At 48.0% G+C, this 15,886-nt stretch overlaps 1 protein-coding gene across 3 annotated transcripts; it reads left to right on the forward strand.

The window, feature by feature from the left end:
• Window positions 1-745: 745 nt before the first annotated feature.
• Window positions 746-15,633, forward strand: LOC310847149 (uncharacterized protein). 3 transcript variants are annotated; one of them, XM_083744721.1, is made up of 4 exons: window positions 746-1,387; window positions 4,676-5,185; window positions 7,445-7,589; window positions 13,616-15,633. In XM_083744721.1, exons 1-4 carry the CDS (start codon window positions 1,312-1,314, stop codon window positions 13,632-13,634), a joined length of 750 nt encoding a protein of 249 aa, XP_083600847.1. In that variant the 5' UTR covers window positions 746-1,311; the 3' UTR covers window positions 13,635-15,633. The 3 variants fall into 3 exon arrangements, with proteins under 3 accessions (XP_083600847.1, XP_083600846.1, XP_083600848.1); XM_083744720.1 differs by lacking the exon at window positions 13,616-15,633 and having other exon boundaries at window positions 7,445-7,675; XM_083744722.1 differs by lacking the exons at window positions 7,445-7,589; window positions 13,616-15,633 and having other exon boundaries at window positions 751-1,387; window positions 4,676-5,471.
• The last annotated feature ends 253 nt before the right edge of the window (window positions 15,634-15,886 follow it).

The following is a 15,886-nucleotide window of genomic DNA, read 5'->3' on the forward strand; positions in this document are numbered from 1 at the left end:
AAACTAGGTGCGTCTTATGGTCTGGTGTGTCTTATAGAGCGAAAAATACGGTAATTTTATATCTCCTATTCCTGCTAGATTCTCTTAATTTTTTGATTAATCTTTCTGCTTAACGATATCCTGTTTTAATTTGTTGGAAGCCGCCAATAGTGGCCGGGGCAACCTTGTCCGATGGGTATCATCATCATCATCATAGGAAAACAGAACATCTTCAGTATAAATGGGGAACTTATCTTTTGTATCCTTTGTTCATTGTTTACTTCTATAGCACCACGGTAGGTCCAACACAACCTTACTGCAATAGCAAACATCTTCAGATTTAAGAGTATTCTTACCTACTACAATGTCTACTATATACAAACCCAAGAAATCTAACCAGGGCAGAGAAGGTGAAATGGCTGCTGTTACTGATGACTCTGTGACTTATAACATGGTTCTCTGTGCTTTGGCAGCTAGGAAGATTAGGAAGAAAGAACGGGATGAGCTAGCAGTCAGTTGCAAAGGGGACTCCGAGATCTAATTTGCACATTTTATTTGAGAATTACTTTTTATTCTGTGTAATAAGAAATTTTGGTGGATCTGACCGTGGTTTTACTGCATATGTAGCAACTGCTGTGTGTGTGTGTCCTTCCCTTCCCCTTCCCCTTCCCTTCCCTTCCCTTCCCTTCCCTTCCCTTCCCTTCTTTGGATGTTGCCACGGCCTTTGGCTCGCACAATAAAATCCAATAAACCTGAAAGAGTATTCTCCTGGAGAAAGAGAACATCCTTGTTTTGCTCCTCTTTTAAAAACTACCTGTCTTGATAGCTGTCCATTTACTAAAGATCTTATATGTAGCCGGGTTAAAATAATTGGTTTGAGACAGCAAGCCTTTCGAAGCTTTCTTTGTAAGTGGCCACCCTATCCTGTCAAAAGACTTCTCACCACCAACGGAAGGCAGGAAGGCCCCAGTTCCTTCATTCTGTGCCAAATATGTCATACTGGGTACTTTTCAGCTATCCAGCTTGTGTTGGTAATCTGTTAGAAACCTGGCTTTGCATTACAAATTTATCCACAAAGAATTCCATCCTCTCTGCAAATAGAAATGTTGCAACCTTGCAGTTAAGGTCAAAACATTGATAGATGCGATTGTGTTACAGGTAAAACGCAGGTTCCCTGTAGTTGGCACGGTGGCATATTAGGAAATGGAATTTGGCTGTCAATGAGATGTTCTCATAAGTCACCGTGCAAAGTATTTCCGGCTCCACCCAGAGAGGGTATATAAACCAGCATAGTTCAGTCCTGGTCCAAAGGAGCTGCCTCTCAGCACCACCATGAAGTCGGGTGGCCTCTTGCTCCTTGTGGGGTCCTTGGTCCTCTGGACTGCCCTGCTGGCTGCACCGCACACAGGTAAGGAGAGGCAGTTGTTGGGATGCAAAGCCAGGGGCCTCATGGGCTGGGACCGTCCAGGCGGGGAAAGGATGTGGGATTTCTTTTCCTGGCGGAGGAAATCAGGAAATGGTTTTGCAATGAGGAAGAGTAGACATGCAGTTCTGGGACTTGGATGTCAAAGGCAGGTTTCAAATTTGGAATTGGGCAGTGGTTGGGAGGGAATTTTGGGATGGGAAGGAAGAGTAGCCGGAGGGAACTGTAGGGCTCAGAATGAGCTGCTCAGCTTCTGCAGCAGGAAAGTGAATCCACAGGATTGCATAGCTCACATTTCCCTAACCATTCTGTGAACTGAAATGCCCCTATCCTCCAAAAGTCACACATCTCTGAATTCGGTGATGCAGTACCCCAACCCAAAAATTCATAGAATCATAGAAGTGTCGAGTCGGAAGGTGCTCAGAAGATTGTCTAGTCCAGTCCTCTGAACGTGAATGTACAAAGGGCATTATGTTGGGGGAAATTGCTTGCAGAAACGTGTATACAAAACCTGTATCTTATGAGAAATGTGCTTGAAATACGGACATTCAGTTTTGTGCACAATTTCTGAAACAAAATTTGCAGACCGATGCAGAAATGTGTGTGTGTGAGAGAGAGAGAGCCAAAGTCAAGACTGAAAATTTAGAAGCTGAATTGGGCAGATGCTGAGCATTCCCTCTCTTGGGCTCTGAGAGCAGAACTGGCTTCACAGAGCAAAATGGGAGCCTGGTTGTTGCATGGAGGCTGAGGAGAGAGGAGCAAAGGGGACCCAGGGGCTGAGGTGGGCCGGAACTGGCACATTCTCCAGGGGCCACAAGCTGCAAAGAACTACAGAGCAAATGGACTTGGGCTGGATGGCCAAGCCTGAGATTTTCTGCTGAGGTGCATGATTTTTTTTGGGGGGGGGGTGGGATCCTCTAGTACAGTGGTTCTCAACCTGTGGGTCCCCAGATGTTGTTGGACTACAACTCCCATTATCCCTGAGCTCTGGCCTTGCTAGCTAGGGATGATGGGAGCTGTAGTTCAACAACACCTGGGGACCCACAGCTTGAGAAAGGCTGCTCTAGTACAAATCAATACAAGCAGGTGAACATGAGATGCAATAAGAGGAACAGTGGAGGGAGTTGGAGAATAAAAGACTGAGAGGTGATATGAGTCCCGTTTCCAAATATCTGAAGGAGATTCCAACTAAACCTTGGGAAGAACTTTCTGGCGGTAAGAGCTGTTTGACAGTGGAACAGACTGTCTTGGGGAGGTTGTGGACTCTCCTTCATTGGAGGTTTCCAAAGAGAGGTTGGGTGGCTTTCTATCAGGGATTCTTTAGCTGAAATTCTGCACTGCAGGGGGCTGGACTAGATGATCCTTGGGGTCCCTTCCAGCTCTAGGATTCTTTGATTCTTTAGCTAGGATTCCTGCATTGCTGGGAGTAGAAGTAGGGGACCTTGAGGACCCTTCCAACTCTACGATTCTGCACTTGGCTAGGGAGAGACCTGGATGCCCCTGTCTGGTTCTCTCTCGCCCTGTTGCTTCCCATCAGTGAGCAGAACCTGGCATTGTTTTACCCAGTGGGAGAGATTCTGTTACTCTCTGTGGCTAGACAGGAGGAGGAATGCGGTGGCTGGAGCCCATCCAAGCTAAACAGAAATGGCTGGGGAGCTAATTACTGCTTCAGCTCCTGGGATTGCTTCATGCCCGACGATGCGCGGGGCCAAGATACAGAGAAGGAAGAAGCTTCATGCTCACCTGCCTGGACCTTGGTATTTGGTGCATCACGAGCCACTCTGCCGCGTGGTCAAGGGGCTCTGGCCGCACCAAACCCTCCTGCAGCCTCCCTTCCTCACTGAGCACCAGCCCCATCCCACATGGAGCAACAGCCCTAAAGCTGTACACCTCCCTCGCCTCACACACCTTGTTGTCACAAACGGGAGCCACACCTGTGGCAGGAGGGTGGAGGTTGTTGCCTCCCTCACTTCGCCCAAACTGCTGCACGTCCTGCAGATCAGATCAGAGGTGAAGCTGAAGGTTGGGAGATTTGGGACAGAGGGAAGGAAGTCCTCCTTCACACAGCTCAGAGTTAGACTGTGGAACTCACTCCCACAGGAAGCAGTGGTGGGCACCAAGCTAGGTGGCTTTAGAAGAGGACTGGACAAATTCAGGGAGGAGTAGAGGGCTGTTGACAGCTCCAAGCCAAGATGGCTCCACAGTTGGAGACAGCAATGCTTCTCCAGTGGCTGGAAACCGCAGGAGGAAGGAGCTGCTCTGATGCTTGGATCCTGCTTGTGGGTTGGCCACTGTGAGAAGAGGATGCTGGTGAGATGGGCCACTGGCCTGATCCTGCAGGCTCTTCTTAGGTTCCTTTGTTCTAGGACTGGTCTCTGAACTCAAAGTGACCCTGAATCCTGGCAAGATGGAGGTGCTGAGGGTGTGCAGTTGGTCAGCTGCCTCCTTCAAACGGGGTTGTATTCCCCTAGAAGAACAGGCTCCATGTTTCATCAAATCCATCTCTAGAGGTGCAGGTGACCTCAGTGACCAGGAGTGCCTTTCCCCAGCTTTGGCCATTTCTGGACCAGGAGAACCTGACCACTATGGTCTGTGTGCTGGTAATCTCCAGGTTGGATTGAAGGAGTGTCTTCAACCCAATCATCCAACCCAGACACTGAGGTCCAGCTCCGAGGGCCTTCTGGTGGTTCCCTCACTGTGGGAAGTGAAGTTGCAGGGAACCAGGGAGAGGGCCTTCTCGGTGGTGGCGCCCGCCCTGTGGAAAACCCTCCCATCAGATAAACAACTACATGAAATAAACAACGACATGACTTTCTGAAGATATCTTAAGGCAGCCCTCTATTGGGAAATTTTTCAAAGCTTGATGTCTCACTGTGTTTCTGGTATGCTGGAAGCTGCCAAGAGTGGCTGAGGCAACCCAGTCAGATGGGTGTGGTATGTAATAAATAATAATAATAATAATAATAATAATAATAATAATAATGATGATGCCCCTGACGTTGGTGCACAAGCTCCAGCTCGTGCAAAATGCGGCATCTTGGCCGTCTCTCCTTGGCTCTTCTGAGTCAAGAGGTCTTGGTCTGTGAAAGATACATTTGCACCTGGGCAACAGCTCAGTCCCTTCCAAGAACGAGGGCACCCCGCATTTCCCATGCCCAAACTTCCCTGACACACACACACACATTATGAGGATGTCAGGGGACTGGGAATAGCCGCTGTGGGAGCTGAGAGGAGGTTAACGAACTGCATGCCCTTCATATTTTCTGTCTTCAGAGACACCAGGAAGGGCATCTCCTGCCTCTCGCTGTGACCAGACGGAAGCCACACCCGAGTGCAAAGAAGCCTCCGGGAAGAATGCCGAGGTGAGAAAGGATGCGGAGCTGGCCCAGAATAGCCTTGTGGCTGAGGAGCTGCAAGACGCTGGCCTGATGAAACCTGTCTCTGATGAAAAGTCAGCGAGTGGAGAAACCACTGGGAAGCCACTGTCCGAAGAGGGACGTGTCGCCAGTGATGGGCCGGCTGCCTCTGGGGGGCAGCCAGGAAATGGAGAAGGGGCAGGGGCTGGTGTTGAACTGGGCAGACTCCCCAGTGGGGAAACGCCAGCAGAGCTTGCAAGACCACCCCCCCTTGAAGAACTGGACGACCGTGACGAGGACGATGATGATGACAAAGACGACGACAAAGACGAAGACGATGATGACGACGACGATGACGACAACGACGACGATGACGACGACGACGATGATGACGATGATGATGATGACGACGATGACGACGATGGTGGTGATGGCGATTGACCCTGGCCTGTATCCTTGGGGTCCCTGGCCTGCCTGAAGGAAGCAGCGCAGGCAGAGCGCCTTGCCCCAGTGTGTGAGACAGGGAAAGATAAAGCTCATCAAAGTAGAGCATGGGCAGTTGCATGGGCAGAGTTCTTGCCACGTCGCACACTGCAGAGAGGGAACTTGCTCCATCCCTGGGTCACATGCTGGGACATCTTTCTTGCTGCATCACAGACCTTGGCTTCTCTGGAAGAGGATAGATAGATAGATAGACAGATAGATAGATAGATAGATAGACAGATAAATAGACAGATAGTGAAGATATATTGGGCCCCCACAGATGCCCTCATGGGAAACCCCACAGCCAGGCAGGCAGGGAGGGGTCCCCTTCTAGCGCTGCTCCCTCTGGTTGTTATTGAGTCCCAACTCCCAACTGGCTGTTGTTGAGTCGTTTAGTCGTGTCCGCCTCTTCGTGACCCCCTGGACCAGAGCACGCAGGCCCTCCTGTCTTCCACTGCCTCTCGCATTTTGGTCAAACTCATGCTGGTCACTTCGAGAACACTGTCCCACCATCTTGTCCTCTGTCATCCCCTTCTCCTTGTGCCCTCCATCTTCCCCAACATCAGGGTCTTTTCCAGGGAGTCTTCTCTTCTCATGTGGTGGCCAAAGTCTTGGAGCCTCAGCTTCAGGATCTGTCCTTCCAGTGAGAACTCAGGGCTGATTTCCTTCAGAATGGAGAGGTTTGATCTTCTTGCAGTCCATGGGACTCTCAAGAGTCTCCTCCAGCACCAGAATTCAAAAGCATCCATTCTTTGGCGATCAGCCTTCTTGATGGTCCAGCTCTCACCTCCATACACCACTACTGGGAAAACCAGAGCTTGAACTATACGGACCTTTGTTGGCAAGGTGATGTCTCTGCTTTTTAAGATGCTGTCTAGGTTTGTCACTGCAGCTGGTACCCAGAGGCAAAACTGCCTCTGATCCTGGCCTGTAGGCAGTAGAGATTCTTCAGTTTCTCTGCTCAGCGGAAAAGGCCCTCAGCCTCATCCCTTGGGAAACTCTCTGCTCACATTCATCTCAGCAGGGATCGTGCTGGAGAACTTCAGCCGTGGTTCCTGTGTTGCAAGGGGGTGGGGGTGGACTAGTGGACCTGTGGGGTCCCCTCCAACTGTACAATTCTATGAACTTTCCGGGGGGAAGTGTTCCAGGGTTTGCTCTGAACCTTGCTTCATGCTGGAGGTCCCACAGAGCTGCCTCTTGAAATCCAAAGGGACACCCTCCCACCCTCTGGGGGTGCAGGACTCAGGGGCTCCCCGTGTGGGTATTATGAATCAGCAAGCCTCGCTGGCCTGTTGTGCAGCACATGGCCACCAGAGGGCAACACTGGCAGGCCTTTTGCAAAACTCAGAAGCAAACATTCCAGCTGTTCTTAAAACGACACCTGTTTGCAAGGTAAATACCAGCTCCCTTGCTTTGGTGCTGCAAAGGTTGATCTAATCCACCTTCCCGAAGGCCTCAACCGTGTTCCTTTTCAGATGGTGATGAGCTGGATGAAGAGGATTTTGGCCCTTCAAAGTTCCTGCCAACTGAGTTTTGAGATTCAGTAAAACTACACATACCTTTTAAAAAACTCCTGTTTGGCATAATATAGTCATGGGAGTGTACAGCTGGAAGGGTTAGTCCAAGCCCCTGCAAGGCAGGAAATACCTCTCAAGAAACCCTGACTGCTGGTCATCCAACCTCTGCCTAAAAACCAACCAATGAAGCATAGAAGCAAAGCTCCGTGGGGATGGAAGGGACCCCACAATTCATTATGTTTATATTGACCTGCTTTGATATAAGCTAATTGTCTTCCTTTGATGGTGCCCTTTTCTATGGCCCTGGGATACGGGGCTCAGAGCCCAGAGAGAGAAAGTATCTGCAATGTTTGGTATATAATACCCAAACATTCCAGATACTTTCCCTCTAGATATAATTTTCTGTTTAATACTCATTTAAACATCCTTGAAATATCAATAACTTTCCTTGCTCTCTTTCTATGGTTCATTTTGCGTATCCTAAATCCCTGCATATTTTACAAAAACTAAAGTGTTCAGTATTCCCTTATTACATCCATCAAAACTTATTTACACTGTTGAATTTATCTGAATGCTGCCGCCGTTTTCAAGTGCACACAATTTCCACCCATGTATTAAATAAACGTTTTCCAGTCTTCTCTAAACGTATGTTGTTCATGTTGTCTTATTCTACAGTATAAGTTAAGTCTGCAAGCTGCACGTTGTTTGGGTATTTGTCATGTGCAAACTCTTGGTCAGGTGGTGGACGTATATTGCTCTGTTCTGTGAAGAATGTTTGCAAGTTTGCACGGGCGCAGATAAGCCGTCTCCTTGCTGCGGAGGTCGTCCCAGGTCTGTAAAGAACTGGCAGGCTGGCTTGCTAGAAGTCTATACCTTTCTTCAATAAAGCATTAGAAAAGATCAATCTGATGTCTTCAGCATCCTTCTTTTGGAATCCTGTATGCCATGGCTCCTATGACCCCAATTCTGGCTCTGTGGGGCATGTTTATATATATATATATATGCAGGTTTTGGTGTCCTCGGGTGTCTTCCCGTGTAAAAGTTGGGGTGTCTAGGCGACGTTTCGACGAGGTCTCACTCGTCATCTTCATATAATGTTCATAAATGTACAAGGCAAACACATACACAAGTATACAAACCACGTGTCTGAAATAGTACAGGAGAACAATCCGGAAGCCATTTTGACTCTCCCAAATTGACCTCAAATATTTCTCTGCAAGGAGGAAGGAAATGGGGAAAGCTTTCCAATTGTCTTTGGACTGTAGGGGCTTACACCTCCCTTTTCAAATACAGTCTGGCAAGCATCTGTTAAGCTGAGCACACTTATCAATATGCAGAAGAGATTCGGGAACTAAGTATTTACCATCTCCAAGGAATGGCCAGGCTACCCAGAAAAGGCAATCAGATAAGGCAGGATCAGGTATCCTGGCAGACAGGAGAGAAGCAACACACCCAAATTTCTGCTGGGGATCACCTCTTTCTGTGATGTATGTATGATGTTTTGGGGGTGGTCTTGAGCTACAGGGGAGGCAATTTCAATAGTCTATATAAGGGCTTGCACACCAATGTTCTGGGTTCCTCTCCTTTCTCCCTGCGTGAGGGGAATGGGGGACCCCGTTGCAACAGTTCAATAAAGATCAGGCTTACTAGCTACTTTGCTTCTCAATATTCTCTGGCTTCTGTTATTTTCTCCTACTGATAGAGAACCTACAAAAGGACTCTATTTGGGCTCTTGGGGATTCAAACCGTCAACCTTCTGATCGGCAAGTCCTAGGCCCTGTGGTTTAACCCACAAATCATAAAAAAACCACAACAGCTTCAATCCTAAAAAAAGTTCAACAACTCTGGGGTAAAATCATAAAAAAGCCCAACAAGTTAAATCCTAAAAAAAGTCAACAACTTTGGTTGGCCCTCACGGCCCTTCACTTCATCAAATCTGGCCTGTCAGGGGTGCCTCAGGGCTCCATCCTCTCCCCCACTTCCCTGCAGATGCATCAGGAGTTGTTCTGCCTTCTCACCTCTTCTGCTCTTCTCTTTGTTTTCGGCATGATTGCGATGATGTCAGCTGAAAATCTCCTGCAAAGCACTCACTTGTACAGTCGTAGCCATGCATAATAGCTGTTATATAATGTTTCTATTGTCTGCATCCAGATAACATACATTGATAATGCAATACGGGAGCAAAGAGGACATCTGTCACTCTGAGCTGCGGATCATCAGTAAAGACTGTGTAGGTGGCAAATCCTTATAATTGGGGATCTTTTGAAAGCCACTCTCTGTCAGACTACGGCTCCAGCGTCTGAAATGTTGCAACCATAGAATAGAGTTGTCGTAACTCCGTACGATGGCCGTGGAGTGCCTTGTTACTCCCTCTCAACCCACCCTCCCAGCAGAACCTGCAGAGCGAAGATGAGAACACTGGACTGCACAGCAAGGTTGTCGTAAGCGACTCCCTGTCTCAGTTTCCTTCTGCAGCAATGCTCCCTTTGCCTCTCCCCATTGCAAGATGGAGGCAGGAATAATGGACCTTTCGTTTATTTAGCCTCCCCTCCCCAAAGTCAGAAAAAACTGGAGAGCAAATTTATGCTGCTGTTCTCATGCGCTGCCCCACATTTCCCCCAGTGGTTGCCTGGGCTTATAATGGGGGAGGCTATCTCTTAGTTATCCTGGTCCCAGGCTACAGAGAGCGCTGTGGAGCAGGACCCACCTGGAATTCAGCCCTGCAGCTTATTGACAGCCGGCGGGATTCTTTCAGCAGCGGAGTCACAGGATTCCTCCATGAGCAATTGAGTTGGCGTGTGTGTGCATGCACACACAGACACAAACAGACAGACAGACAGACAGACAGACAGACACACACACACACACACACACACACACATATATATATATATAGTTGTACCTCAGGTTACATACGCTTCAGGTTACATATGCTTCAGGTTACACACTCTGCTAACCCAGAAATAGTGCTTCAGGTTAAGAACTATGCTTCAGGATGAGAACGGAAATCGCACGGCAGCAGCAGGAGGCCCCATTAGCTCAAGTGGTGCTTCAGGTTAAGAACAGTTTATGGTTAAGAACAGTTTCTGGTTAAGAACGGACCTCCGCAACGAATTAAGTACGGTACTTAACCCGAGGTACCACTGTGTGTGTGTGTATATATATATATATATATGTGTGTGTGTGTGTGTGTGTGTGTGTGTGTGTGTATATATATATATATATATATATATGCAGGTTTTGGTGTCCTCGGGTGTCTTCCCGTGTAAAAGTTGGGGTGTCTAGGCGACGTTTCGACGAGGTCTCACTCGTCATCTTCAGGCTGGTGCTTTCGGCTTCTTGTTACTGGAACAGAGCGGGATCTCAATGCAATCTTCTTGTTCCAGTAACAAGAAGCCGAAAGCACCAGCCTGAAGATGACGAGTGAGACCTCGTCGAAACGTCGCCTAGACACCCCAACTTTTACACGGGAAGACACCCGAGGACACCAAAACCTGCATATATATATATATATATATATTGTCAGAGTTGCCTCCAGGTTCCAGCTCACAGAGGACCAACGCTAGTCAGTAATAACATATAAAAGTCTTTATTGAAGATTAGTTTCCATTTCCAAACCGCAGCGTGCAACTCTATGTCCTAGACCTTAGACCGGCGAAGCTCCATCTGAGTCTCCGCCTCCTAGACACCAGTTTAAGACTCTAGCCTTACTCCACCTCTTCCGTTGTTCTTTCCTCCTCTGGGTCCTTCTGCCCCCTGGGGTTTCCTCCTTTCTGGACTCTTCTGACGCTGACCCCCCCTGAGTCTTGCCCTTCCTTCCGGTGGGCTTTAGGACCTGGCTCCCTATCCGGGCTACCTGCTGTGCCGCTCGCCTGTACATTTGAACTTGGCGCGCGCGCCCAGCCGGTAACTTTCCTCTTGACCGTTTCCCCGCTCTCCGATGGAGGCGTGGTCAATCCTGACTCATCTCCTCTCACTGGTAGTGAGAACACTGGTCCCGATTCCTGGGACTCCTCCCCCCCACTGCGCTCTGGCGGGGAAGCTGGTCCTGATTTCCAACTGCTGCTCTGGGAGTCCCCGCTGGCCCCTTCCTTCTGGGGTTTCCCCCTTGGCACCCCCCTTGCCCTGGCCATCGGCGCTCCCTTCTGTGAATCTTCCGATTCGCTGGAGAGGCTCGTGGAATCCCTCTGACCACTGTCGCTGCCTATGCCCCCCTCGGATTCCTCCTCCTCGCTCTCCATTTCCTCCCTCTCCTGTGCCTCTGCTCCTGAGCCCCTGACATATATGTTATTAAGTTTTCTATTTTACAGTTTTAAATACAGTACTCATTTAAACATCCTAACAATATCAATGACTTCCCTTCCTCTCTTTCCATGGTTCATTTTGCATACCATAAATCCCTGCATATTTTACATAAACCAAACCGTTCAGTCATCCATTATTCCATCCATCAAAACTTGTTTACACTGTTGAATTTATCTTAATGCTGCCAATGTTTTCAAGTGCACACCGTTTCCCCCCATGTATTCAACAAACATTTCCCAATCTTCTTTAAACTTATGTTCTTCTTGTTCTCTTATTCTATAATCATTTTAGTGCTTTGTTGGAACCCAGCCAGATGGGCATGGTATAAAAAATAAATAAATTATTATTATTATTATTATTATTATTGTTGTTGTTGTTGTTGTTGTTGTTGTCTGCAAGCTGGGCATATTCCATCAGTTGCCATTCTTCTTTAATTGGGACCTCTCGCATTTTCCATTTTGGGGCTAATAAAGCACGGGCTCGAGTTGGCACATTTTGTCCCAGCGGCAGCTTCCAGCTCAGCCTTGGGGGACAGCCCCAAACACAGCCCTTTGCAGTTGTCCAGCCTCTCATCTCCTAGCACATAGATGACAGTGGCCAGGCAAGCCAGATCTCAAATGGGCTCCCTCCCAGTGCTATGATTCTGTATCCAAAATGTGTACACCTGTGCAGAAAGGCAAGGGTCTGGAGAAGGTGGTTCTGGGACGGGGATGACTTAATTTCTGTGGTCTCTGCTCTGGTAGCCTCTAGGTTACTGGGGTCAGCAAACTTTTTCAGCAGGGGCCAGTCCACTGTCCCTCAGACCTTGTGGGGGGGCCAGACTATGTTTTGGGAAAAAAATACAAATGTATTCCTATGCCCCACAAATAACCCAGAGATTCATTTTAAATAAAAGCACACATTCTACTCATGTAAAAACACCAGGCAGGCCCCACAAATAACCCAAAGATAAAAGGACACATTCTTCTCATGTAAAAACACAATGATTCCTGGACCATCCATGGGCCGGATTTAGAAGGCGATTGGACTGGATCTGGCCCCCGGGCTTTAGGTTGCCTACCCGTGGGTTACGGCAACGTGTTATATGCAGGGCTGCTGGTTCAGAAGCTTCAGCTGGTGCAGAATTTGGCAGCCAGGCTGCTCCCTGGGGCAAAATGTCTTGAGCATCTCGCACGGATCCTGGCCCAGCTGCCCTATCTGCCAATGAGTTTCCAGGCCCAATTCAAAGTGCTGGTTTGGACCTCAAGGACCGCCTCTCCCTGTGTGAACTGACCTGGACCCTGTGATCACGACCTGAGGTCCTTCTTCGCCTGCCTCCTCCATGAGATGTCCAGAGGGTGGCTGAACAAGAAAGAGCTTTTTCTGTTGTGGCTCCCTGATTGTGCAATGCTCTCCGCAAGGAGTCCTGCCTGGTGCCTTCATTACATCTCTTTAAAGGGTAAAGGGGATCCTTGACCATTAGGTCCAGTCACAGATGACTCTGGGGTTGCGGCGCTCATCTCGCTTTACTGGCCAAGGGAGCCAGCATACAGCTTCCGGGTGATGTGGCCAGCAGGACTAAGCCACTTCTGGTGAACCAGAGCAGCGCACGGAAATGCCATTTACCTTCCTGCTGGAGTGGGACCTATTTATCTACTTGCACTTTGACATGCTTTCAAACTGCTAGGTTGGCAGGAGCAGGAACAAAGTAACGTCCTAGACTCTATGGTTTAACCCACAGCGCCACCCGTGTCCCATTATGTATCTGTAAAAAGGTAAAGGGACCCCTGACCATTAGGTCCTGTTGTGGCCGACTCTGGGGTTGCGGTGCTCATCTCGCTTTACTGGCCGAGGGAGCCGACGTTTGTCCGCAGACAGTTTTTCTGGGTCATGTGGCCAGCATGACTAAGCCGCTTCTAGTGAACCAGAGCAGTGTACAGAAACGCCGTTTACCTTCCCGCTGGAGCGGTCCTATTTATCTACTTGCACTTTGACATGCTTTCAAACTGCTAGGTTGGCAGGAGCAGGGACCGAGGAGCTCACCCCGCCGCGGGGATTCAAACAGCTGACCTTCCAATCGGCAAGCCCTAGGCTCTGTGGCTTAACCCACAGTGCCACCCGCGTCCCTACATCTCTTTAGGTGCCAGGAAAAAAACATTCCTCTTCTCTCAGGCCTTTGGCGAATTAAACAATCAATGGCCTTTTAAACTGGGAGCAGGGTATTGTTTTTGTTTGTTACTAATTTATGCATTTTTGTTTTTATATTGTAAACTGCCCTTTGATCCTCGAATAGGAGGAGGAGGAGGAAGAAGAGGAGTTTTGGTTCTCATTTTCCCAATCTTCAGTTCTCCACATTTCCTACAGCAATCTGAGAAATAAATCCTCGTAACCAGCATTTCAGTGCAAATTTCTCCTCCTATACAAATGTGCATGCTGTTTAGCCTAATGTGCATGTTTTTGCAACCCCCCCAACTTAATGTATTTTTGCATGTTATAAAGGTTATTGTTTGTTACTAAATTATGTTTTCTTTTGATGTTTATATTGTGAATCGCCTTGTGATCCTATAATGAAGGGCAGTAAAGAAAATTTAATAATAACGATGATAACGATAACAACAATGACGATGACAACAACAACAATGCATTTCGACGCACACTGTATCCTGGTATTTGCATATTTGTATACATGACTTGGCTGGAGAACTGCATTGCAAAATTCGGAGACGTGAGTATTTCAAAGCACGGCTGTGTTTCAGCTGTGGCATTGCTTTGGAAAGTGTGGCTTTGTTAGGTTTCGGGTGAAAAAGAAACAGAGAAGGAAATGAAAACCAGAGTGTGGTCAGAGCTGATTATGGGCTGTGGGTGGTGCTTTCTTGAAAGTTTCAGGGAAGCACGGATGAGTTGCCCCGGGGGGGGGGGCTTCCTCTGCCTCAGCCTCTGTGCCTTGCGAGCTGCTTCTTAATTTGGGAGGCCAAGGAAGGAACAAGGAAATCATCTGGCCTGGGCTTGCCAGGGTTAGCCAACAGGGAAGCCTGGCTCTGCAAAAGGCTTTGGGAACTGATGAGGAGCTCAGTCGACAAAGGAAGAAAGGGAAGGGAGGAAGGAGATGAAGGATGAGCACAGATGAGTAGCCTGCAGCTGTCGGGATCATGTCAGGGAAGCAAAAGGGTCAGAGAGGGCATGGAGCAGGGGGCGGCAAGGCTTATTGAAATATACTCGGAGTCAAGAGTGGATTTCATGCTCTTTATTCAGCTCATAGTGGTGAGGAGGAATGGAAGTTTCCCCAAAATGTCTGCTTTATATACATTATTTACACAATGGGCCCCACGTGATTGGCTAATTCCGGGATTCTCCTGTAGGCCAATCAGGTTGCGGATTCACTTCTGCCTGGAGCTGGATTGGGTGGCTCCTGTGGACCAATCAGACTGCTTCATTCTGAATCCTATTGTTCTAGGACCAATCAGACTGCTGCATTCTGAATCCTATTGTTTTAGGACCAATCAGACTGCTGCATTTTGGATCCTATTTAACTCAGTACATGACACCTACCTTGCCTGGGCCAGTTCACTGCTGTGGAGCCCCCTCCATGGGCTGGATCGCAGGCGTGTGTGAGAGCGCCCGCCTGTGATTTCTGGCTTCTGTGTCTGCACAGATGCAATTTCCGGCACCACGAAAGCGAGTCCCTGTGCTGTGCTGCACCGGTTTAGCGCAGGGTCCGGGGACTCGCCAAGCGGGCGGCTGGGTTCGGGGGCGGCTCATGGGCTGGTTAAGTGATGCCCATGGACCAGTTGTGGCCCATGGGCCTTAAGTTGCTGACCCCTGGCATGGAGGCCGGCAAAGCAGAGGATGAGGAGGGGGTGGTGGTGGAATGGTCCCAGGTGCAGCAGCTCAGCTCCTGAAGGGAGAAGTGGATGCAGAAGTTTTGCATAAGAAGCATGACTGCTTGGTCTTCTTTACTATTATTAATCCTGATATCTCCTGGAGTTCTTCCTTTTCTTGGTTGGTCATATTTTTGACTATCATGTTGGTTTTATTCTTGTTTAACTTGAAGCCGGCTACTTCCCCAAATTCTAATATTCTTTCAGTTATCTGTAGTATGCTTTCTTTGGGGTTTTCAACAGTCAGAATCAGGTCATCCGCAAATGCTTTGATCTTATATTCCCTTTTCCCTAATGAGATACCAAGTATTTTAGGAATTTGGCTCACCAATAGTAATAGTAATCTATTCAAAGATAATTACTGTACATAAAAACTTGTTCGCAGAATGGCAGGTGGTTAAAATGAACATGTTGCCGAAAATGATGTATCTATTCCAAATGATACTGACAACTGGAGGAATGGGAAGTCTTAGATTATGGCAAAAAGAGATATCCAAATTCATATTGCAGTATAAAAATAATTATTAATAAAGGAAACAGTTTATAAGTAAATAAGGAAGCCAGATACAGGATAAAGGAAGTATTTTATTTTGTTGTTTGTATTGTTGTATCTTATGCTCACTGTATGTCATGTTCACGTTTAATGAGGGTGGGCTGTGTACTGGGGGTGGGGTGGGGGGTTTATGTTATGTTGTAAATAACATTCCAATAAAAATTATTTAAATTAAGAAGCATGGCTGCAATTCATGCTGAATAAGGAATGGGTCCTGTGGATCAAACCTAACAGTGGAAAAACGAAATTACTGGTTAAGAATACAGTGGTACCTCGGGTTACATACACTTCAGGTTACAGACTCCGCTAACCCAGAAATAGTGCTTCAGGTTAAGAACTTTGCTTCAGGATGAGAACAGAAATCGTGCTCCGGCGGCGCAGTAGCAGCAGGAGGCCCCATTAGCTAAAGTGGT

The sequence above is a fragment of the Podarcis gaigeae genome (genome assembly GCF_964106915.1).
Source record: "Podarcis gaigeae genome assembly, chromosome: 6".
NCBI classification, from domain to species: domain Eukaryota; kingdom Metazoa; phylum Chordata; class Lepidosauria; order Squamata; family Lacertidae; genus Podarcis; species Podarcis gaigeae.

Coding starts and splice junctions, on each gene's coding strand:
- LOC310847149 (XM_083744720.1), top strand. CDS start 1,312: ATGAAGTCGGGTGGCCTCTTGCTCCTTGTGGGGTCCTTGGTCCTCTGG. Junction 1,388..4,675: donor GCTGGCTGCACCGCACACAG/GTAAGGAGAGGC, acceptor TTCTGTCTTCAG/AGACACCAGGAAGGGCATCT. Junction 5,186..7,444: donor CGACGATGACGACGATGGTG/GTGATGGCGATT, acceptor GTATAAGTTAAG/TCTGCAAGCTGCACGTTGTT.